Raw genomic sequence first — 25,235 nt, 5'->3', positions numbered from 1 at the left:
AATGAAAGCAACATAAATGTATGATGAAATAAATTTTTGGGCCAACATAAAAATATTTGAGTGTTTTTTCTTTTTTATTTGCATCACTCCCATCATTGGCTCCCGTAGCGCTCCACCCTTGCCAGATAACGTGTGTTAGAACAGGTGGCAGGTTTCCAAGCTCTAAGGCAAAAACACCTGAAAGTATGGACTTGCCGTCTGACTCGGAAACACAGCTCCTCGTTGAGACTTACCTGGAGCCTCTCACAAGGTGCCTGCAACCGTCTCGTCTCGACATTTCCGAACGGTTCGCTTCTCTAGTGTCGACTGAAATATCTGAAATGTTGTGTTACCTGGCAGGTCGAGTCCTATGGGGATTAGGAATCCGGATTCGGAGCTCAGTGAAGACGACTGCAGCGCGGGGCAGGAGTCGAGCGACGTGTCAAAGTCTGAGAACAAGACGAGACGTGTGGCCAGAAGGAAGCTCCTTGTCGCGTGCGCCGTCAGCCTCGTCTTTATGGCCGGAGAGGTGATCGGTGAGATGCAAGTAATTTCCTGTGCCTCTTTATTTTTGCTTTTTCTGAATTTTGTTGAAAGAACATGCCGGATTTATCTTTAGGATTTTCTCGTGTTTAAAGAAAAAGGTGTGAGCTGAAATAAAAACGATAAGATGCTTTCATTTATTTTCTTCTTTTGTCCTCCAGGCGGATACGCGGCTCACAGTTTGGCCATCATGACGGACGCGGCTCACCTTCTGACGGACTTCGGCAGCATCGTGATCAGCATCTTCTCCCTGGAGGTTTCGTCCAGGCCTCAAACTCAAACCATGACTTTCGGCTGGCACCGAGCAGGTGGGACTGAGCGAGAGCTGCCAGCTTTCTGTGGCAGAACGACACGTTTTCCATCAAGCCGTGTGAAAACGTACACAATTTGTGTTTTTTTTTCCAACTGTAATTTGAAGACTGAAAATGTAGATATTGTCAATACGCCGATATAAAAGTTAATGCTTTGTGCCTGCCTGATGAGGATGTGCTTTTGAACGTATCCATTTAATGGCGGTAACAAAAGTCAACCAAAAAAAAAAATTCACTTGTGCTCCCCGTTTCTGTCAGTGCCCTGCTGCGTTACTCGCTGATTGCCCATTCACAGTTTACTCATGACTCCTTACAATTTACTTCAAATCTGCTGATTCTTGTTGGATGCGACACAAACTCCCAGCATCACAAATCCTCCACCATGCGCTCCCTCTTATTCAAGCAGTCTCATCTGACCTAGTTAAGTCTGGTTTACTAGTGGCTAACAGAACGAGGCAAATCTCCGTCAGGTCAAATTTATACACCGAGAGAACAGGAAGTGACGGGTTACTATTCTCACCAAAGGAACTATTGATAAATTTTAAATGACAATAAAGCAAAAATAAAAAGTAGAAAATAACTCGCTCGAATAGGATTTTCTATGAACGTTTCAGATGTTCAGTAACATCGGAGCTTTCACACATTTAAAGCTGTTTGGCTGTGCAGAGATTCTGGGGATGTTCCTCTCCATCGTGTCGGTCTGGGCCGTGACGGCGGTTCTGGTCTTCTCAGCCGTGCAGAGGATCGCTGAGGGCGAGTACGACATCGACGGCCAGATCATGCTCGTGACCTCGGCCTGCGCCGTGGTTGTCAACGTCCTGTGAGTGAGCCGCGATTATTTCAGCCAAACGAACCCTGTTCTTAAACTCAGGGTTCCCGCAGGTGCTTGAAAATCCTTGAAGGTGCTGGATATTCATTCTGCACAGTTTTGTAATGAAGTGCAATCTACCGTTTGACTAAAAAGCCTAGATTTGTAAAACGTTACCTACGGTTGGAAACCAGATATTTTCATGCGCCTAATAAAAAGTCTGACGTTAAATCAGACTAAACTTTCAGTCAGTTTGAATTACCAAGATAATTCCTGTTTGCTGACTGAAAGAAAAAAATTAGTGACATTTTTTTAGTTTTTTTTTCTTTCTTTTAACTATCTTTGCATCTTGTGCTTTAGCATTTTATTTGAGCAGGAACATCATTTCTTTTAACCTGATTTGTTAGGATTGTTTCCTTGTAATATTTATTTTCCTAACAGCTTAATAACTTATTGATCTGTGTACGTCAGGTGTGTAGGATGTGAGAGACATTTCCAAACATAAATGTTATATTTTAGTTTTCTTGGTGGCTCCTGTAGACATTATTAATAACAATAATAGATTGTCATATAATAATGAATTGAAACAGTCTTTTTATTTATTTTTTTTAGTTCATTTGGATTGTTTTTATCTCCTAAGTGTGGTGCTGGAAAAGTTTGATAACTTACCTTGAAAATGCTTGAATCAACAGGGAAAACAGTGCGAACCCTGTAACTAACGTGGACCTTTAACTCATGCAGGATGGTTCTGATTCTTCATCAGTCCGGTGCCTCACACGGCCACAACCACGAGGTCCCCATAGCGCAGAGGGACAAACGGACTCGGGGTCGTCACCACGGCAACGCGAGTGTGAAGGCGGCCTTCGTCCACGTGTTGGGCGACCTGCTGCAGAGTGTCGGCGTCCTCCTGGCTGCTAGCATCATTCACTTCTGGGCGAGTTTCAGTAAAATCCCAGAGCAGAGTAACATGTCCAGACGTATCCTCTCAGCTCCCAGCTTCTGATTCATAACTTCACTTTGACTGAAGATCTGCTGTGTCTTTCACACTGGTTTGGAAATAGTATTTCTACCCCTTGAAGTTTTCTACATTTTGCCACCATAAACGGCAACGTATTTCATTGAGTTTGAAAACCAGACGCTTAACTTTTATACATTATTTTTGCCATAGATTGTTAAATAGAAGTGGGCGGACCTATATAAAATATCGATAAAGTCAATATCAAGTCCGTATCGGATATATACTTAAGTTTTAGATTCCCTCTTGAAATTTTAGTTCATTTTTGTATTGTAATATCTCTGATCTACCTCAAAACAGTTTTGATTTTCCATCAAAGGACAATTTTTTGCACTTTATTTAGGAAAGAAATTTGCACACAAGTTATGGTTACAAGGTGTTAACGTATTCTGTAGAAATTTGTAAAACCAGCCCAAATTCTGTCCTTGGATAGAATAAAATAAATCGAACGAAATACTACAAAGACGCCTAAATGTCAGAAGTTTGCCAATACAGTATCAATATCGGTAAAACTGGCACTGTATCGACTTTGTATTGGCTCAAACCCAAAAAAACCCAATATCAAATACCTGTGTTGTCCAAAGTCTACCGGACTTCTATATAGTAAATATTATTATTTTGTATTCTTTAAGATTTAAGCTTTTAAGATGCTAATCAGCTGCTCCTGGTTGTAAAAACAATTCCTTGTTGCCAGGGTTACAGAAAGGGGAGGGGGGGATCTTTGCAGGTGCACACCATCCAAAACTGAAGGGAATAATTATCTAAACATGCAAGCAAAAAACATTACCATAAAGAACAAATCAGAATTAACGTAGCTAACATGCTACCACAGCGAATTGCATAACTCAAGTTTGTGGTTATGTGAATAAAAAATGTTACACAGTACTTCATACATACGTTAACAGCCTTTTAGTGCTTTATTGTTGACCTCAGCTAATATACTTTCTCGCCAACAGCCTGAGTATAAAGTGGCAGATCCCCTTTGCACCTTCCTGTTCTCAGTCGTCGTCGTCGGAACGACACTTCCCGTCTCGAAGGCCGTGTTCAGGATACTGATGGAAGGTAAACGCTTTGCTCCGCATGTGTTGCTGCTGGCTGGAGCTTATTGACAGCAGGCGCCGCGCCGTCTTTCTGCCCGTGTGTTGATCTCGTTTAGGCGCTCCTCAGGGCGTCGGCTCCGTTAGAGAGCAGCTACTGTCCGTGGGAGAAGTCAAAGCCGTTAACGGTTTGCACACATGGAGCCTCAACATGGACCACTCTCTGCTTTCCGCACACATCGCTATAGGTGGATAGACATAAAACACGCCACACAGGTGTTCAAGGACCCGCTTCATCATAGCCAACAAAATGTCTGTCTTCACAGATGAAGGTGCGGATTCACAGATCGTCCTCAGGAAGGCAACAAAGCTCCTTCGTTCCAAGTTTGGTTTCTCCAGCATCACAATCCAAGTGGAGCGATGCAAGGCTTCATCCAAAAGATGATTCTGATTGGCTGCTCCCTCTGTGGCAACCAGCTGCAGCTGGTTTTTAAAAGCTGTGTCCATTATTTGGAGTATGCATAAAGTTTTCACCCAAACACCATGGAAATGAATGTCAATCTTATTATTCCAGGATGAAATTAAAAATTTTTTTTTTTGAGTTTATTGTTTGCTCAAATGACAAGTGAATAAATAAATATGCCCCCTGCTAAGATTTGGTTAATTTGTTTTAAATCAATCTTATTTGTAGAGTAAGTAAAGCTTACTTAAATTGGTTGGTTACCTGGACAACACTTTTGTAAGCATTGGGTATAAGCTTTCACTTGGTTTTGCCTTTTATTTATTTGTAGAGACAATGAATTTTAATAAACGCAGCGTAAATATGAGATTGTAGCCAACGTTAACTAAATTTGTACAATAACCAGATGGGTTTTCTCAAAGGAGAGGCTATAACTCTAAAATATACATATTAATATATCAAACCAATGTATTTACATGAATGTAAAGAACCTAAGCAAGATTATATTGTACTGTATTCCACTTTTTATACATACAATTTCCCTTCTGAAGCAAATTTCTGAATGACTGGTTGAAGTCAGGGTTGGTTTTGGCAACATTCTTCTCCATAAATAACACAGCCAACGCATCGAGACGATCCAGTTCATGATGCCAATTCACATTGGAGCTATAGAAAAGTAGACAATTATAATATGTAGGGCCTGTTTTAAGGTGTGCTCCCCACTTTTTAATTATCCGTGCCTGGTCAGATCCTGCTGTTTGGATAAAGGAGGCAGGGAAAGCAGAGTGAAGCATTAGCTAGCAAAACTTAATGTAGCGAAGCTTTGCTAGCTTTGGCTTAGCTTCCACCTCCAATGTTCTCTTTAAATTCATACGCAGTTTTTCTTTCTTCCCCTCTCTGCAATAGATTTAAATAATTCAATACTCGAAAACAAATGGAAACATTTCGCGTATTTATTGAAAATGAAAAAATTTACAAAAGTATTCACGCTTTTCACTGAGATCTTGTGGGAGGTAACGGCTGTATTTGTGGCAAAACTTGTGTCAGGAAAAAAAGCAGGAATGTGACAAAGAGCTGAACATGTCTGCTGGACTCAGAAGGGTTAATGAAACATCTGTGATGTTAAAACCACATTCAGACAGAAGTAGCACTTCCTTTTTTTTTGTTCTGCAAGTGAGTCAGAGGCAGGGCTCAGAAAGAGGAAGGCAGAGGGGAAACAAAGCGTTATTCACCAACTGTTCAGGAGCGTTTATGTTAAAGAACGAGATTATTTCCACCATCATGGCGGCCGTAAACAAACCCACTTTGAGGAGGGAGCAGCTGAGAAAACCCTCAGGATTAAAAAAAACAAAAACATAGCAGTGAGTTCCACTCACTCAACCATAAGGCACCGCAGAAATCAACTTTTTATTCTTACTTTGGGGCTAAGAAGAGTTTTTTGTTTGTTTGTTTGTTTAATTTCCATAAAGATTTGTTTGAGATTTACACATCTCTGCTGCTTTTCTTCAGTTAAAGCAGAAAAATTCAAACGCTGGGTTTGCCACAATAAATGGCTAAAGATTTTAACCGATCAGGTGTCGCCGTGCATATTTTTTTGGGATACTTGGGGGGTTTTGTGTCTTGCTTTAGCATCATCATGATTAGTTTATTTTCTAACGGTTCAGATCAGGTGGAGTGTAGTCCCTCACCACACACGATAGGGAGGTTATACAGTACAAACAACAGATTGGCTTAAAGGATATGTACAAACTATTCGACCCTTATGGAGATTAAAGATGGTGTTATCAAAACAAACACTCGATTAAGACAACGATAGCTGCTATTGGAATACATTTTGTTCCGTCTTTTCCCCCACCATGTAACAGTTGTAAAAGAATAAAAAGGAACCACATGACGCCGGCTCCGCCCCCATGCGGAAGTAGAGCAGTCCTCCGACAACCACACAATTATTAAGGCAGACTAACGGACCTCAATGTGTTGCCCTGGACATTTTTTGAATCATTTTTGCCTTATAAACCGGTTACGTCATAGCGTGGCGACAAGGCCTGTCCGAATTCCAAGACTACTTCAAATGAGTCCTCCTTTCCCCCATATTTGGAGTTTGGGTCCGGTGTAACCTTCACGGCCCACCATATCCCATAATTCACTGCGGGTCCCAACAGGGCGTTCAGGCAGAGCGTCAATGGCGGTGAAGAGCGACCAATTATTTTTGCTATATTACACTTTAAATGACAACGTGATTTGGTACAACGTTTTTAGGCGAGAATGTAAGCATGTAAGTCTCAAGTATCTGCTCGGTTCATCAATACGTCACCTAATTGCAATATTGCTCGGACATTTTCGGACATGTCTGCTCCCGCTGCGTTAGCAGCTAGCTCCCCTCGCCAGCTGTTAGCTGGCCGGGCGCTCCAGGTTCGGTATACCGGGGGAGAACGCCCGACTCCCGGCACATTGTTATAAAAACTCCCGCTAGCTTTCCCCAGTGAGTGGAAGTTAAACACCGATATTATTCAGACGGGCAATATCTGGTAGAAAAATGTTTAGTTTACTAACGTATTTCAAAGCAGAGCAAATCGGTTTGATTGATTAAAAGTTAAGCCTTCAAACATAATAGGTTTATTTAACCGTAATGTCTTATCTGAGATCTGGAGAGTATTATATTTGTAAATGAATAATTTGCTTATATGTATTCCTTGTAGAAAAGTGCAATACACGTTTGAACATTTTAGAATCACACTAACAGATTTCCTTTTTTACTATGCAACACCCTTTACTATATGTTATATATATAAACACATAGGATATACTGTATGTTCTACATACAGCCTATGTAGGACCCATCCTACATAGGCTGTAGACCCTGAATTCGGACACAGCTGGTAAGTCTTAGCACGGAGCCTGAGACGTTAGGAGCCCTGAATCGATAGCACGGAGCTATCAGTAAGTATCGTTATGACAAAAACTGGGATGTTTACTACCAGTTACCTTCGTGGTGCTGACTAACGTGGTAGTTCCCGTTCATCAGTTTCATTCAGCTGGACGTGAGGTGGTTCTGCAGTTCATGATCCATTTCTTGTGTTATTCCAGACTCCTTTTTGATTTTGGAAATGTAATAAATTGTATTCCGCCCTCTGTATGTTCTGGGTGACGGCCGTCGGGATTGCATATTACCCACTGACAACTTGGACAGTGATTATTATTTTCCTCAAAATCTCTCTGACTGCAGCGTATTTTCTATGATAGATACTGTCAATATTGTCGGAGTACTGTACCTGGAACGCTGATTGGTCAGTTGCTGACAAGTGCCCTGGAATGATTGGGGGAGGATTGCTCTACGTCAGCATGGGGGCAGAGCCGACGCCATGTCAATTGTTCCAACATGATACAAAAAAATAATAATTCAAGATAATCCCGACGTAACACAAGTCTTCACTGTTCGGAATCGGGGCGTCGGTCCTTCCAGTAGTTTCTGTACGCCTCCTGGAACATGTTCTTGCAGGAGATTCTGGCTTTCAGCTTGGAGCAGATGAGGAAGGAGCCGCCCATCTTCCTGTGGAGGGAGTAGGTCTCCTCCGGCGGCGGCGTCAGACGCTCCCGCAGCATCACGGGGATGAGCCTGTGGATGCGCTCCGTGGTGCTCTGCTCACCGAAGTCGAACGGCTCCTGGGAGTTGAAGGCCTCGCCAAGGATCATCACGGCGTCCACGTGGGCGTTCTCCATCGACTGCGAGAGAGGAAGAGCAGAGGCCGAGTTAATGTTCGGGAGGGAACAACGTGGGGGGGGGGCAGCAGCTACAAAGCAACACGTTAAGGAGATGTGTAAAGCAGGGAAGCCTATGATTGGTCGCTCTCTTTGAGCTGAGGCTTAAGCGTACACAGGGGGGGATATTGGGCCACTGATTACTATTACAATGAAACAATTGTACTAACTAAAATAAATCTCAAAATTATTTAAAATCCAAATTCTAAATGCTTAAAAAAATAAACCCAAAATCCAGACAGCAGGAATTTCAGCTGGTTGTTGGTGAAAAACAACCAGAGCTTCTTAAAGCAGCTTCCTGCTTCTGATTGGACGTTCGATACGCCGACGCTTTTCCTGTCTTTGCGACAAAGAGACGCGGTCCAAAACAACTTAATCACAGCCTCTTGTAGTTAAATAAGAGTTTCTCACCTTTGTCTCGTATCCTGTGAGGAACTTCATGTCTCTGGATTGGAGCAGGACGCCTTCTCGGTTCTGATCCGCCGCTGCCTTAATGATCTGAAGGCACAAAATGATCCAAACATAAAGGTTGGGTTAATGGAAATTAAAATAAATAAATAAAGATTCTAACTGCACAACTTTCAACAAACTGGAACTTTATTATCAACCGACTCTGGAACTGCATCTAATGTGACTCTTGTGGTGTGACTGAACTGTATCAGGATGAATTGGGTAAACTATAAGTCCAGCACATGAGTTTGAAGCTGAATATTTATGTGAGTTTAAGTAAAACCTTTTACCTAAGTTGTTCCATTGATAACATTCCTTAAAACGTCAAGTTACAAACTGATAGAAATATATGTATATATATATATATATATATATATATAATTGCTTAAGTTATTATTTCATTCTTCCTGTGGTAAAGTCATGAAACTCTACGGCTCCTTAAACAGACCCTGACTTCTGATTGGCTAACCTGAACAGCAGTAGAGCTGCGGACCAATCTCCTCGTCCGTAGACTTGTTAGTCCCACCCACTGCAGAGCAATTCATTGGACTATGAAATAATCAACAAATAATTACATTTAATTCTAGTGAACAATTTACACATTTAATCATTCAACTACCGTATATTCCAGACTACAAGTTGCATTAACGATCAACCAATCAAATTTATAAATTTGATTGGTTCATACTAAAAGCAGCTTAAAGTGCTGCACAGATCAATAAAAACAATTACCCACCTCACATGGAAAAACACACAACTGTATGGAAAATGCACAAGCTACATGAAAATAATCCAATTCAGAAAACGCAGTAAAGAGAGTCTTGAACCTCTTAAAGACATTTTCTTTTTTAGTCAAAAATGTGTCATCGTGATAATGGGGAACAAAAACCATACGAGTCGCTCCTGACTCGCCAAACCATGTAAAAAAATACAGCAAGTACTTTGAAATAACCGATTTATTTAAGGTAATCATAGATGACATTTATTGAAGGTTTTCTTTTTCGTTATTTTTAAAATCTATCTCTTATTGTGCAACTTTTGGCCGTCTATGATACACTGAACCTACTTCCTCGCTGTAAATTTTTTGCCATATAAACTGAACTGAATAAGTTTCAACTTCCTTGTTACAATGCAACTGCTGTGTGACTTTTTTTAAACATTATTCCAAGAAAACAGCATCCCCTGCATTCTGTTTTTATTATGAGTTTCTGACTGAGCTGAATAAATAATAAAGGGTTTGTTTTTGTTTTGGGTCTTGAGCTGTGTGCTCCTTTAAGACTAAGATGAGACCATCCTCCTCCCACAGAAGGATCGCTGCTCTTATTCCAGTGGATTCACATCCACACAAAGGGATGTGCTGTCCTCCTGATCAACAAATAAAGCCAAAAGGAAAGTTTAAACGCTCAAGGCTTTCCCAACTGCATGCCTGTATGAAGAGAATCTGTCTCACCATAACCATAAATATTGTATTTACTAGCAAAGTATAGCGCTTTTTTCTTTTTCTGACAAAGAAAAAGGGCCTAAGAATGAACCTGGAGCCACAAACATGGAGGAGTCTTTATAATTTAATTTTTGTCAGGCAGTCCACGGACTACTAAAACACTCTCCTGCTAGTAATCAGTAAGTTTTAAAACCAAATATTGTCAAATTTTACAAATTCAGGTTTTCAGCACAACATTTTATAACACCCAGTCCATTTTTGAACATGTTATTTTACTGCAGGATAACAAACGCCTCTGGAACTAAACGTGGTTTTATTTTGTGAAAAAAGAAAAAGATCTTTTTTTTTTTTATTATTAATAAAAAAGTGCACAGAGGCCAGATTTCTTTTTTTTTTTACTTGACCACTGTACAGCAGCAGTGAAAACTAAAAGTTTGATTCCCACACTAGTTACCTCGATGTAGCTGTCTGTGAATTTCTTGTCAAATCCTCTTGTAGCTCCAAAGTCCAACAGCGCGACCTGAAAACAGGGAAACGAGACGACCCGTCACTACCTGAGTGAAGTTGGCCCCCCCACCTTCTTCAAATTAGACAAAATTGGTGTCAATCAACTCGGCTACGTTTGTGCTGGTTTGTGCAGCAAAAATTTTCGTTTGTGCCGTTATCATTTTAAAGATATAAAGAAATGTTTTTAGAGGTCATCAAAGGTCAATCAGCCCCCCACCTTCTTCAAATCAGACGAAATGGGTGTCAATCAACTCGGCTACGTTTGTGCAGCAAAGATTTTTGTTTGTGCTGCTTCGGTTTTGAAGATATTAAGTGTAACCCACATGTATATGTGTGGTACTGTTAGTGGTATTTTATTTCTGTAGGATTTTGTTTTGTTATTTAATGTTCCCAGCAATTTAGTTATATTTTCATTTTGAGTTTTCTTGTCATACCAGAAACCGCCAGCAGGTGGCTTGTGAGTTACACTCTGGTTTAGACAGCAGGAAACTATTAGAAGAAGAAGAAGAAAACCGTAGCTGGCAGTAGCACGTTGTGCGAATTACTGCATGCTATAAGATAAATTCTTGATTAATTCCGGTAACGGTTAAGAGAAAAGAAGATCCGTGACCTGATCCCTGGCAGTAAAACGCATTTTTACTGTGATTTTCTCTGGTGGGTTTTTTCAGAACCCCATGCAACTTTGAAGACTGTGCAGCTGCATAGCATCGCAGGCCTGGATTGGATTGCTGAGCTCCAGGGTTCAACCCAAGACCTGGGACTGCTGGATCCGCTGCCTACTTTGCACTGGATAAGATAAGATTTTGGATCCAAAGAAACACATGGCCATTTAACAAAGACTTGACTGACTGACTTAAATTACTGAACTAAGAAAACAAAACTTCCAAAGGACGAACTGAACTATAAGGAATCTGAACCAAAAGAAAATACACTGCCTGATAAAAAAGGTGGACACTTTATGTTGGAACAAAAAAAAACTGTACCGTAATATTCTGTTTCAAGTTGTATTAAATAATCTGTTCATTCTTGATAATATGGTTGTTTGTACTTATTATCCTCCTTTTTGAACTTAGAAAGATAGACTAACCGTAACTTCAACATTGAAATCTAAGTTTCTCAACTTATCTATTCGTAAGTTACACTAGTTGGTTACATAAGGAAAGGGTAAAGGTCAAAAGGTCAACCAGCCCCCCCACCTTCTTCAAATCAGACGAAATGGGTGTCAATCAACTCGGCTACATTTGTGCTGGTTTGTGCAGCAAAGATTTTCATTTGTGCAGCTATCATTTTAAAGATATTAAGAGGGCTGGTTGACCTTTGATGACCTCTAAAACATTTCTTAATATCTTCAAAACCGAAGCAGCACAAACAAAAATCTTTGCTGCACAAACCAGCACAAACGTAGCCGAGTTGATTGACACCCATTTCGTCTGATTTGAAGAAGGTGGGGGGCTGGTTGACCTTTGATGACCTCTAAAAACATTTCTTTATATCTTTAAAATGATAGCGGCACAAACGAAAATTTTTGCTGCACAAACGTAGCCGAGATGATTGACACCAATTTTGTCTAATTTGAAGAAGGTGGGGGGGCCAACTTCACTCAGGTCCCGTCACTCACCGCCGAGACGGGAAGACATCTTACACCAGCGACACTCGGGTTAACAAACCTTATGGATCTGTGGGCTGTAGAAGAAGTTGGACCAGTTTGGATCGGTCTGCATGAATCTAAATTCAAACAGCTCCCTGAGGCATAAAATCAGGATCTGCTCACAGATCTGGGGAGTGGAAACCAGCAGCTATTAGGAGTTATATTAATACTAATGCTACACATTATATAATATCACCTGCTACTCATAAGGACAACATCAACCAGATTGGGGATTTTCCACGTAAAAGGTTCCACGATTAATCGGATTATTGTGATGGATCATAATGGATCAATTACGAAATAATCATCAACTAATTTAGTAATTGATTAATCGTTAACTGGAGTATAAAGACAAATATCAGTAATTAAGACAAAACTTTACAAAAAAAACACATACATTTTGGATTTAAGATAAAAAAAAAAATCTTTGTGAATATGTTCTACGCAAAACTCTTAAAGCGGCATAGTTTTAGCTTCACCTGGTTCAAATTCTGTGAAAAACAAATAAATAAAAATAAATCTCATATTAAGCACGTTTTTCTATTCAGTTATTAATTGATTAATCCAAAAAATAATCATCAGATCAGCAATACACTGCGTTGATGTTAAGTGAAGCACAAACGGCAGAGCTTTTCACATGTTGATGTTAGAAATATTTCTTTTATCTGCAGATGCATCCTTTGCTACAAATAATGAAGCTTTTTTTAAATAAGAAAATGAAAATTTTATTGCCTAAAATGTTCATTTTCTTATTTAAAAAAGTAATTGAATTATTTGTTGACTTGTATTTCAACATATTTTGAATACTGTACAAAATAAGCTTACATGGTTAAATTAAAAATCTGCAGAAAGTGATTTTTTTTTTAATGATAAATCGATTAATCGTCAGAATATTTGATTACTAAATTAATCGTTGGTTGCAGCCATGTTTTTCCACAGGTCTGGTGCTACAAGAAGTCCTTGTAGGATTCTATGGAAGAACTTATGTGTCGCCACCTTTATTCTAAAATCCAGGTGTCATTTTGCTTTTACTGAGCATTTATGAAAGTATTTTGTTTTTATGTGAAAACCTAAAAACCTTTGCGGATCAAACCCGGTCATCTTTCACACTTCAACAAGGACCCATGCGTCGGTGTTGACTCGGCCCGGCGTGCCCCGAATCTCCGAGGCGTACCTCATTCCTGAGCTCCTGAGGAAGGTCCGTGGCCTTGTCCAGGGGGAAACCGGACACCAGCGTTGTGGTGAGGACCCGCTCCCTGCTGAGCTCGTCAATCACATCGGGCACGTAGAAAAACGGGTGATCCTTCAGCAGCTGCCTGTCGCGCAGAGAGAGGCGCACAAGGTCAGATATAACTTATAAAGACTGGGCCGATTTCAACGAGCTGTAAGTCTGCACCAAACTCCCCAGGGAGGTTTCTCTCTCTCTGTCCGCAGAGAAATACCTCAGTTTTGACTCTCGTCCACTGAGCAGCCGTCCTAATGTGAGACTGGAGTGCAGTCTGCTTTTGTCCAATAAAGAAACCCTGGCATGTCAGGCTCAAAGCTATCAGTGGCACTTTTTAAATTCTAGTTTGTATTTATTTTTTTTGTTTATTTTACTTTGATAAAATTATCAGCCTTTTCCTCTGCTTAACCCCCAGCATAAATCAACTCAAGCTCTTGGGAAATTAAGCATTTGTCACTGAACGCGGCGCAGCTCTGCAGGCTGCAGCTAGGGAACCTGGAAAACACGGAGGGTAGAGAGAGAAGTGGAGGCCAGTTTCTGCAGCGCAAGGCTTCAGGAGTTTCACTTTTCAAACCTTCAGGTTCAGTTTAATGGAAGGGAAATAACAGAAACTACTGTGGCAGACAATTTCCGTTTCAAAACTACAAACTGTTTCAGATTTCAAAGACGGACTGAAAGTCAGCGGCGACGTTTGAACTTTGACTTACTGTATCTGGAGGGATGTTAAGGCTTTACTATCAGAGCATCTGAAGCTTTAAAAGAGCCAAAACTTTGCACAAACTCAACATGACATGAAAAAATAAATGCATCCTTGTATATAAGAAAAGACAGCCACCCAGATGCTTATATGGGCTGTAAGACTTGCTTTTGAGTTTCTAGTTACTACAAAATTTAAATGAATGCAAAACATTGCTAATAAATGGGAATCTATTTCTTTAGATCTAATTTTTTGTTCCTTTTACAAAATGTTATCTCTAAAATCCTTCAGGGAACCACAAATGGCCCTCGAGCCACACTTTGGATACCCCTGCTTTAACTCATTTTCAGTTTTACTACCTCAAGTTTTTTTTGTTGTTTTAATTTAAGATAATTACAAATCATGATTATCTGAAATCATGATTTAAATCTGAGTTAAACAGATTTAACTCAGGATTTGCTCTTTTCTGCACAACAGACAAGAAATATCTCCCAGTTATCACAATGCAAGCAAATATAAAACACAAAATGTAATACGAGAAGCTGAATCAGAAATGCTTTGACTGTCATTTAATTAACTTCTAAAATATTGACACAAACATATTATAATATCTGCCATAAAAAAAAAAAAATAGTGAAGGACTTACTGAAACTTTCTGGCACAGTTTGCCTCCCTTATGTAATCACACTCCCAAGCTAGCTCACGACTCATGACCTCAATAAGATGTTCTGGAAACAAACCTGTGAAATTGAGGTGAAAAACAGGGGATGGGGAGTGTTGTACATGACAAGGTGTTCTTGGTTGGCACACAGGTATTATCAGGCTTGACCGCCTGCACACAATAGCAGCTGTTATCTTACAGGCGATAAAATAATTTTAAAAAAACCTCCAACAATGTTACCTTCAGGCAGAGCGTTGCTTAAACTCAGTGCAGTCATGATGTTATTCACGTCGCTCTTTATGCTCTTGGCGATTCCCGGGTACTGGCGGAACATTTGGGGCATCAGTTTGCAGAACGCGGGCACGATGTGCTCGGATAAACCACTGCTGCGTAAACACCGCACCCACCTGAATCTTCATGGCCACCTCTCTGCCGTCCTTCAGCCTCCCGAAGTGAACCTGACCGATGGAGGCGGCCGCAAACGGCTTCTCTTCGAAGTACTCCAGGCTGTCCCTCCAGTTCGGGCCCAGATCGCTAGTGATGATTTTCTGGAGGTAGATGACGAAAAAAAAAACCCCAAAGCTCTAGTGAAGAGACTGGAAGCTAAATCATTTTTTCTGTACTGCTAATTGAGATAATTGTACCATCATCTGTTTAGTGGGCATGAAGTCTGCGCTCTGCCGGACCCGCTCAAAGATCTTAGCCAGCTGAGGGTTGATAAAGGCGTCGTCTGATGGAGGAAAAGGAGAAAACAAATGTAAGCTTAATATTCAGCAAGCTACTGGGGTTAAATAAACTTTAATCACAGGGCATGTGCAAGTTCGTTTGCTGCCTGATGCAATAAAAGCTTTAACTAAGAGGCTAACAGCTAAATCTTTATACCTTAAAAGATGTAACCCAGTGTTACAAACAACTTTTATTTGTCTATTTGTTAGAAAAAAAGCTACATTTAGGCAAAGCTAACTGAAACCTCACACAGCTACTAGCTAGATTTTTTAGCTTCCTTTACTTAACAGCTAAAGCTAAAAATTAAAAAATAGTTTTTTCTATATTTAACAAATACTTACATTTGTGTCACTGCTCTATGAACTCAAAAATGTATTTTCACATTAAGTGAGAATTTACTGCACACGGTGGAAAAGACTCACCTCAAGCTAACAGAAACAGCTGTTAGCTTTTTTTTTTTTTAGCTAAATGCTTAAGCTAACTGTAGCTTCTATATGAACTCTAAACGTTTTTGAGTGCTGATCAGCTGGACGAAAGAAGAATATTTCACTCTTTCTTTGCTTATCAGAGAAAAATTGTTTTCTTTTCTAGTGACTGTAAAAAGCACCAACGGTCACTTTGTTTTGACAGCACAGGAGAAAGAGTGTACTGTACTTATGTGTCCTAATGGACCACAAAAAAGAACATTCTAGAGCCATTTAGGGCTATTACAGGAGCCCTATGGTATTTTGACCAAACCCAGACACACACGTCTCATTAAGTTGTCAAGAAGAACATGTCTTCTATGTAGATTATATAATGACTTGTATTAAATACCTGACGGGTCATCAATCAGCATTTTTATTTTTTTTTATAACATAGAAGTCTACAGAATCCTAAGAGTAAGTCTGATCCGTTGCAAGTCTTTGAGCTGGAAACAGAACAATCAGCATGCTACGGTCAGGTTAACAGACACGGCCCGCAGCCTCAGCAGTTCAAAGGTCGCATGACAGCATACTTTAAAATCCATAAAACAAGTCAAGACAGTCTCCCGAAAAACAAAACGCGAGTTGACCAAAATGTACATTCGCAATTAAAAACAGGAAAGAAGCTTCAGAAGTAGAAATATAATAAAAACACATGCTTAACATGATTTTATTTTCTCCCTAAATCTTTCTTACTTAAATGGCTGTTTCCCAACCACAGCAAAGGGAACAAGTTGAAACCTGACAGCGAGAAAATGGCCGTTTCAGGAGTCGCCGTCAAAACAAACGCCGGCGACTGTCCATGCGGGATTTCGAACGGCTGCAGGAGGAGTTTATCTTTCAGAAAACAGGGGATTTATGTTACAGACTACAAACGCTTCAGTCATTGAGCTCACATGACAAACAATTGACAGCGGCACGGGCGACGCATGGGAGCTAAAACAGCAGCCTAATGTAATGCATGCGGTGTGAACACAGCCGACCTCGGAGTCGGCTTAAGCCGCTGCCTACAGCAGCTAACAGCTCAGCTGGAATGGCGCTCTGTGCGTTCAGCCGGCCTGCGCTTTTTTCAGCGCTGATGAGGGAATCCAGCTTGTCGGTTAAAGAAACTGAAACCCCGACAGACGTTAACAGAGGCTTCATTTACACACATATGGATTCATATTGTGCAGCAGCCTGACTCGACCAACAGCTCAAGGAGCATCGATAAAACAATCGTTTTGAGAGTTTACAGGAAATTTAGCGTAGGGGAAACTATTCAGCCTCACCTTGAATGCTGAGCATTTGGCCCATTTTCAAAGCCGCTCCTCGAACTTTGCAAAGTGTCCGAACGATTCTTTCAGCGTTCGCCTCAGAGAGGAAGGGATTCGAGTCCAGGACGGCCTTTTTGTTCCCTTTGAAAAAACATTAAAAATATATATATAAAAATACAAAAATGAGCACGTTTCAGAACACATCCCCTGTCTGATTATCTCTGCCTGGTGCTTCAAAGAACATCCTGTTGTCGGGTTTTGTCGAGTGGCTCATTGACCCTCAGTAAAGAAGAGGTCAAGTGCCAGACTCTGGTCTCCGTAGCAACCTCTGTGTGGTAATCTGACAGACTGTAAGCTTCGGTAGCAGAGGTTCCCCATTTCCACGATGCTTTTTTCCAGAGGTTTCACATTAAAAATATGACAGACGTTCAAATAAGATGAAACAGAAACATCTCTGATACTTTTAGAAGATTTCTGACTTTTACACACCATTACTTCTCACGGTTATTTTCCCGGCCTTAGAAATCTTAATCGCAGTTAGCGTTATAAAGTCTGACGATAAATACTGACACCTGTTGAACTTTTCCACATTTTGGCACAAATTTTAGAGTATTTTATTTATATGGTGTGTGTTATAACTTCACGTTTAGCTGGCCCCATCTTGATGGAGTCAAATAAAATCAAGTGCAGCCAACATGTAAACAGAGTCCACCTGTATATCACAGCTGTTCTGAAACGATTCATTTAAGAACTGAAGTGAAAAAAACATGCACAAAGTGGTGGCAGCAGTATGCTGTGGGGATGCTTTGCTCCAGGTTGAAGGCTGGAGCCTAAATACACGGCAATTCTGGAAGAAAATCTGTTAAATGGGGGCAAAAAAAAGTTCAGAGTTCAGGGTGGAGGTTCAACTTTTACAACTTTCAGCAGGGAGACGACCTTAAAGGTGCACTCAGGAGTACGATGCGATACTTCTTGAGGTAAAATGCCCCTGTTAGACGGAAATCTGAAGAGAATCTGTGGCAAAACGTGTTAGCGGATGTTCTACATCCAATCTGACTGAGCTTGAGCTCAAAGAGGAATGGGCAAAAATAGTTGTCTGTAGCTGTGCTATATCAACAGTGATATACGATCGAAAACAGAAGCTTACACACAAATAAAGACACTGTTTATCGTCTGTTTAGCTCATTTAGATTTAAGATTTTAAGCAGAACAACAAGAAATCCAGGAGCAGGACTTCCCAACACGTCTATCGTCGACACAAACCAAAGTCCAATTGTCAACCCAGAGCTCATCTTAGTGCTTATCTAGCCTGGTGCTGCTCACTGATAAGTTGACTCAAACTAAACTCCTGCTGTGTCAGATCAGCAGCAGATCCGCCCTGCCGACTGACCGACAAACTAAACATCACTTCACTTCCTGTTACCTGGTTGTTTCAGCTTCAAACTCTTCTTAGCCATGTCCGCGATCGCTCCGATGCCGAGTCCGACCGCCAGACCTGCGGAGACAAACCACGAGGATAAAACGGAGGCGACGCTCGCCGAGAACGGAGGTCGAGATCGGCAGCCTGGAAGCCCCACAGGAGCGAGTTGGACTTTGACGACGGAGGCGATAACGGGGTTTCTTAAACCGGGGAGGTGACACTGAGGCCAAGAGAAAGGTTTTTAAACTAGCCAGATTGTCGGCACGTCCCGGAAACTTTTCCCTCAGCTGCTGGTAGCCTGAACTTCCATTCTTGTGAGGGAGCGAGTCAGCAAAAAGAAAAATCTGCTGAGTAAGACAACAAGTTCACCCTCTCCGTACTAAATCTATAATAAAACTTTGTTCTGTTCACACTTCACTGAAACAAAACTAAAACACTCTGGCTTTCTGGTAGCTGAGGTTTGTACTTTCATAACACATTTACTCTTGGTGATCTCCTGCAAACCAACTTGTTATTCTCCCATGAGCCTTTGCAGCTACGGAGGAAGATTGCACAATCTGCTTGCTCAATTTTTTTTTTGTCTCCCCAGAAATGATTGCGTTACCTAATAAAATGTGAGAGTCGCTAAGGATTATTACAGCACTTTTAAGAACATTTCTGAGTCACTGAACTTGTTTGGGAAATGCAAACGTAAATAAATAAAAGCACAAAAGGAGAGAGAATAATTTGCAGGGTCAAAGAAGAAAACGTGAGAACAGGGATTAACCGTCCTGCGCCGTGAAACCCAGTCAGAGAGCCGAGCTCTGGTCTCTGCACCTGCCTGGTGATCTTACACCGGCTCCACAGCACATTCTCGGGGACAAATGTGGCTCAAGGATACGGATGGACGGCCAAGCCGGCGGTACGGTTTTACGCCCTGCCAGTCACTTTCTGTACCAACGTGTCGGTGCAGGAGGAAGAAAAGTGAGGATGCACCGAGACGTAAAGCGGGGAGCTGAATTGGAAGATTTTCAGCTGGACCGGCGGCTCTGAAATCCTGTTTCCCCCCCACCCCCACATACAGGCGTTCCCGACATTTACAGTAACTTAATGTCATCATTTGACAGCCACAGAATTTCCTAATTTAAACTACAGTGAGTTAACTTTTAAAATAAGCTTGTTACATATAACTTTACCAACTTAAAGTGGCTTTCTTTTCTTTTTTCCAGCTCTGGAAAGCGAGTTAATTACTTTGCAAAGTATGTCACCTCCCTTCAAAGTTTACACTTCCGCTACACATGGAAATATTAATTAAAGCTCCTGTTTTCAAACTTAACCTGGTTAAACATGATTTATACGTTTTTTTATATAATAAACAAGATGGTAGGTAATGAGAGCATTTTCATTTAATTTCCCAGCACAAACGGCAACAAGGTTCAGGGTCCGGCAGTAAATTGGTTCCCACCAGAACGTTTGCTCTTCTGGGGGTTTCATCGCCCAGGTTTCTAACCCAAAATACATGGGACAAAACAAATAAAGGTTAAGATTCATTAAAAAAAAACTTACAAGATTAAAGCAATTTTTGATGGAAGAAGCAACAAATTTAAAAAATTTATACATGTTATTTTGGGGGATCTTATATTAAAAAATCTGGATGTACAAGTCTTTTTAAGACCTAAATTTGAGGATTTGAAGGATGTTGGTGATCTTGTTGGTCAAGTAATGCGACTTCAGTTTGGTCCGTCTTGGTCAAATTTTCAAAATAATCCAGAGACAATCACAGTAGATAGCAGGAAGGCTGAGTGAAGTACTGCAAAGTTGCTCAGTTTGTCTTTTCTCAGGTTTTTTTTAGTTTATGTCTCTAATGGAACATTCTGGATATGGAAGCATTTCTGGAAATGTGATTAAGGTAAATATCTATCATTTTCTAGGAAACACCCACTGTTCACAGTGAGTGGAGCTAGGTGCACTAACTTTTTTTTAAAATTGCAGACATAAGATGCTAAAAAGTCAAATCCGATTATTTTATGTCTATTTTTGACTCATATAAACCCTGTCGTATGGTCAGTGTGTGACGTCGTCTCTACCCCCTACATAAAAAAAACCTAAAGGCAGATCAAAGATTTTAAAAACAAAAATATTGGAAATCAGCCACAAATTTCTTACATAAAAAGAAAACTTAAAAACACTTACTTCCAAAATTGACCAGCCTTCCTATCCGTGTGACCGGCACTTTCCTCTCCCGAGCATTTTCACTCAGCTAAACAAAAGGAGGACAAAACTTCAACAACAAAATAACTTTTTTTTACTTCTTGTATTCATGAGCCCTTCCATTCTAAAAACCCGACATTATTTACTGTCTTTTAAAGGCACAGTACCGCTTGTTGATACTGCTTTGCTTCGGTTTTCTTGGCGCTTCTTGCTTTTTCGATGTCCTCCGCCGTCAGCCGCCCCACTGTGGAGTTGTCCTGGTTAAAGAGCCGCGTGTGTCCAGAGTACAGCTGACCCGACCAGTTCCTGCGGTACCTCGTGTGTCCAGCACCGGGTCTTTGTCCGCCGCACGCCCCGTGAGCGTTGCTCACCCCTCCGGTGAAGCAGGAGCCGAGGTACGACCCCACGGTGGAGTATCTGAGGAACTGAGCTGGCGAGGCTCTGAGGACGCCGCAGTCCATCTGCGTGTTGAAAGTCTGTCCAATAAAAACAGGAGAGAGGAAGCTGTTTCATAAATTTTAATGACATTTTTCGTGAAAAACACTGGCGCTCATGCCAGGGTTGGACAACAGGGTTTAGAAATAAAATTTCTTTTTTAAAAAAAAATTCCAGATCCGATTTTGATGTTTTTTCCCCCACTTGCTTTCTTCTATTTTCTAGACTATAAATGGTTTTTATTTCAATCATCCCTTCTGTGAGCTGTACGACGGAGCACTGGGGTTGAGATTTTTTGTTTAATTACGAGAATACGGTCAGAATATTCGCAAAATAAACACACATTTTTACCAGAAGAACGTCCTAGAGAAATGTATTTTAATGAGGAAAAAAAGCTTCTGGACCTCGGTGTGTGTGGTGTTCTTTGAAATACACTCAATCGTTGCTCAATCATCTCAAAGTCCTGCTGGTGATAATAATTTGATACTTTTGTGTTAAAAAAAATTAACTACCATGTGTAAAACTGAAACCAAAGCATAACTTCACAGGATGCTCAACAATCTTCATTTTATTTTCTTGTTGGATTTCTCATGAAATTACTACTTCGTTCTTTTGATATTACAACTTTATTCTTGTTATGAAAAAAAAAAAAAAAGCCTGACGCCAATTTTCCACCGTACAGTTGACCTGAATTGAAAACCTAAACAAATAGAAGCCGTTAAACACGCTAGTCAGGCAAGATGAGGACAGCGGGCGTGCCGAAATCAATCATAACTGCAGAGACATTGGTGGGAAAAAAATATATCCAGATTTTTCAAAAATGTAATCTTCAAAAAAAAGAAAAAAAGATTTTTGTTTCATTTAAAGTCTAGGTATCAAAATGAAAACAGCAACTAAAAAAAAACTCAGCTATCTATGGCACAGCCAGCTAACGTTAATACTCAATATGTTATTTCAGCATTAGTAGGAATTGCTGTTGCTTTTCTAGTTCGAAATAAAAACAATTAGATCATCTTCTGCATTTTTTTTAGTTACAAGTGTCAGAAACTGTGATATTTTTACTCAAGGTCATCGAAACATAAACATCTCATAGCAACCGAAACAAAACTGAAGTGTTTGTTTCGCCGCACACCACCCACTGCAGCGCGAAGCACGTGAAGCTATTCTGGCCAAACCTGAGGTGGACATGAAGACTGAAGAATGGAAACAAAACAGGATACAAAATGTCTGTAACAAAGGCTTCTTACAAGAGACGTTTACAAAAAAAAAAAAGAAAAAAAAAGTTCACTGCAGACCAGTGGTTAGTGCTGCTGGGTTCAAATCTCATCTCGTTGTGCATGTCTGGGTTTTCTCCAGGTACGTGTTGAGTCAGGTTAACTGGAAATTCTTAATTATGTGTGTGTGTGTGTGTGTGTGTGTGTGTGAATGGTTGGATGTTGGTCTTGTGACGAACCAGTGACCTGTCCAGTGTCCAGTGAGGGGAGTTAAAATTTAACACTTTAGGAATCCAGGGTTCATATGTGTCAAAATTAAACGACCAAACAAACAAAAAGCGCGTTGGTTTTACAGTAAAACACGGTGGAGGTGTTATCATACTGTGGGGTTGCTTTGCTCTCTCTGGTACTAAAATGAAGTACTTATGACGTGTCACAGCAAAAACTCGCCTTTTAGCCTTTTATTTTGTTTTGGTTAGATAATAACTTCATCCATACAATCCAAATTGTTTTTATTTATGGCCAAATAAAAAATAGGATCTTTTGAGTCATCAAAACTACACTTCATTGAATGCTTTGCAGATAAAACAAACAAACAAAAAGAAAACCTGGTCATTTTAGGCACAAAAACACAACTCCGGCAAAAACTGAAATCAAAATCAGTTTTTGAAGGCCTGGGGGAAACGCAGTGGGGTCAATGCAATGAATTTCCAACCTGAGCCCCCGATCAGGTTTGCAAAGTAGAGCAACTACAAAAGCTGCTGCACAGAATAACAGACAATTGTAGCTGTTCAACGTCAGCTAAGGCAAAGCACCGTCTCTGCAGGCTTACATGCAGCTGCATGTGAAACATAAACACGAAACGCGCTTGAAGAAAATCTGTAACAGTTATTTAACTTTACGACGCGAGACGCACCAATCAGGTTTCTCCCAGCGAGTTTCTGTTATCATCAAGGTCAGACTCCGACACACAGAAGGAGGAAATCCGGGCTGCAGGTTCTTGGATGGAGTAGTTTTAGAGCAAACAGAAAATGAACAGGTAGGAATGCACGATCCACTTTTTTCACTTCCGATATCTCAGATCTAGTATCGACTGATATCGGTCCGATACAGAAAAACGGAGCAAAATCGACTTACTCACCTACTTTTTTTTTAAACACAAATTTATCTGATAACTTTGCAGTGTGTGACACCAAAAACTACACAAGCTTGGTCAAACATGTTAAAACAACACAACTTTAACTTGTTCAGTCAGTGTAAAATAAGTACTAAAGAAACTGACAAGAACAAAAGGTTGTTTTGCCAAAAATGTAAAAACATAAACTGCGAATTCTTTCAAATCGTTCAGAAACTCCATTCAACGTAATGCAAAAATAAATAATGAAACACTCAGAAAACAACGCATAGAATTAAACCGAATGGATCAGGCACAACCACCGATTTTTTTTTTTTTTTCAAATATCAAAACCGATACAGATATTAATATCGGACGCACCCTTGGCGATCCGATGGTGGAGTGGATGCTTACCAGCCTGTGGTTGCTGGGGCTGCCTCTGCTAGCTGCCTGTTTTATCCAGCTCAGGCCCCTCAAAACCACTGCGTCCCCTGTCATGATGTTACCCTGCAGTGACCTGCACAGAAGGAAAAAAAAAACTATCTAAAGAGAAGGTTTGGTGAGCAAACCATCAATGGTTTTAAGCAGCCATCCTGTAAATACACCACAACCACCAACACCACGCTTTAGCTAAACAATGTAAACACAAACAGGAAGAAGGGAAGAAGGTTTAAAAATAAATTAAATTTAAAAATTCTGTGTAAGCTCAAAAAAGAAAACCAGAGACGATGGAGACGGAGAATATGGATTTCAGAGCCGATTGGACAAACAAAAGAGCCACAACTTCCACTCACCACCAGCAGCTTTTCTTAACACGTCGCCTCAGCTCAGAGCGCATGCAGAGCAGCGAGCATTGCGCAACTGCAGTGGCACAACACAAGTCCCCCTCTCACCTTGGTCTGACTTGACAATTCCTTACAGGAAAAGAAAAAGGAAAGAAAAGAAAAGCTCCTGCGGGACAATGCGGCGGGGCGACACGCCGCGGGGCATGCAAATGGCTTTCCAGAGGGAGATTCAGCACACACCGTCCAGCGAGGCAAAGTTCAGCGACCTCGACCATCAACAAACCGCTACCCTGGTCGCGCAATCTGTCAGCCGCTGCCGCTGCTGCTCGCTGCCTGCGTGGGCCCGCTGACGTGTCGGCTCAGGGCGGGTCGCGAGCCGCTGCACGCACCAGGCGCCCACGAGCTTCCCGCCCATTTCTTTTCTTTTCTTTTCTTTCTTTTTTTTTTTTTTTTAGTATCACGTGATTACTGGAGTCGGACGTTTCTTTACGTGAACAAAAAGCAGAATATAGCAAAGCACAGTCCAGCGAGACAAATAAATGGCTAACATAAAACAATAAAAACACAACTGAGTAAAGATGAATGTATTTATGTCACCAAATGTATAGGTTTCACGTCAGAGCTGAAGAAAGCAAAGCTACTTCCAAAATTATTATTTTTTCACAATTTGGCCAGTGACATCACAAGAGGTACTCCTAAGCACTGCAGACCAGCATTTTTTTTATGGCGTTCCTTTACTGCCAAAAATGTGTGTTTGTCTAATATGGGTATGTAATTGTGATAGTAGTTTTGTTTACTGTAGTTTAGTTCGTGACATATTTTAATTTAAAAAAACGTTTATACTTCGTTTTTCTTTAATCAGAGTGATAAATGTTTGGTAGGTACTGCTTTGACTATTTCATTAGGATATAGGGTTTCAGTTTGAGTTGAACCGAGCTGTGTTGCACCGCACAAAGACTCAAACAAAAATGTTTCCAGCGGCATAAACATGAATAGATTCCTTTGAACTAAAAATAAAAAAGTTTAAAGCATGAGTTTTCATCTAGAATTGCTGTAGGTCAGCATACCGCATTAGGTGCGGCATATCGACACA

The 25,235-nt window shown here is 40.6% G+C and overlaps 2 protein-coding genes across 6 annotated transcripts; one reads left to right on the top strand and one right to left on the bottom strand.

The window, feature by feature from the left end:
* The first annotated feature begins 48 nt into the window (after positions 1-48).
* LOC102236570 (zinc transporter 2-like) lies at positions 49-7,244 on the top strand. Of its 2 annotated transcripts, XM_005799270.3 has the most exons (8): positions 49-250; positions 340-515; positions 684-830; positions 1,500-1,653; positions 2,383-2,575; positions 3,613-3,718; positions 3,813-3,941; positions 4,020-7,244. In XM_005799270.3, exons 1-8 carry the CDS (start codon positions 186-188, stop codon positions 4,136-4,138), a joined length of 1,089 nt encoding a protein of 362 aa, XP_005799327.2. In that variant the 5' UTR covers positions 49-185; the 3' UTR covers positions 4,139-7,244. The 2 variants fall into 2 exon arrangements, with proteins under 2 accessions (XP_005799327.2, XP_023208834.1); XM_023353066.1 differs by lacking the exon at positions 1,500-1,653 and having other exon boundaries at positions 340-522.
* LOC102236319 (atypical kinase COQ8A, mitochondrial-like) lies at positions 5,093-24,526 on the bottom strand. Of its 4 annotated transcripts, none has more exons than XM_023353063.1 (15): positions 24,383-24,524; positions 23,772-23,874; positions 20,762-21,070; positions 20,577-20,643; positions 18,408-18,479; positions 17,000-17,125; positions 15,186-15,271; positions 14,949-15,089; positions 14,782-14,863; positions 14,527-14,620; positions 13,133-13,274; positions 11,978-12,085; positions 10,258-10,323; positions 8,324-8,410; positions 5,093-7,876 (listed from the first exon to the last, which is right to left on the bottom strand). In XM_023353063.1, exons 1-15 carry the CDS (start codon positions 24,415-24,417, stop codon positions 7,583-7,585), a joined length of 1,812 nt encoding a protein of 603 aa, XP_023208831.1. In that variant the 5' UTR covers positions 24,418-24,524; the 3' UTR covers positions 5,093-7,582. The 4 variants fall into 4 exon arrangements, with proteins under 4 accessions (XP_023208831.1, XP_023208830.1, XP_005799326.2 ...); XM_023353062.1 differs by having other exon boundaries at positions 24,152-24,523; XM_005799269.3 differs by having other exon boundaries at positions 24,251-24,523.
* Between the last annotated feature and the right edge of the window lie 709 nt (positions 24,527-25,235).

This window comes from Xiphophorus maculatus, chromosome 19, assembly GCF_002775205.1.
Source record: "Xiphophorus maculatus strain JP 163 A chromosome 19, X_maculatus-5.0-male, whole genome shotgun sequence".
Lineage (NCBI taxonomy): Eukaryota > Metazoa > Chordata > Actinopteri > Cyprinodontiformes > Poeciliidae > Xiphophorus > Xiphophorus maculatus.
Note: the sequence above shows the minus strand (reverse complement) of the source record. Positions and strands in the feature narration are given on the sequence as shown.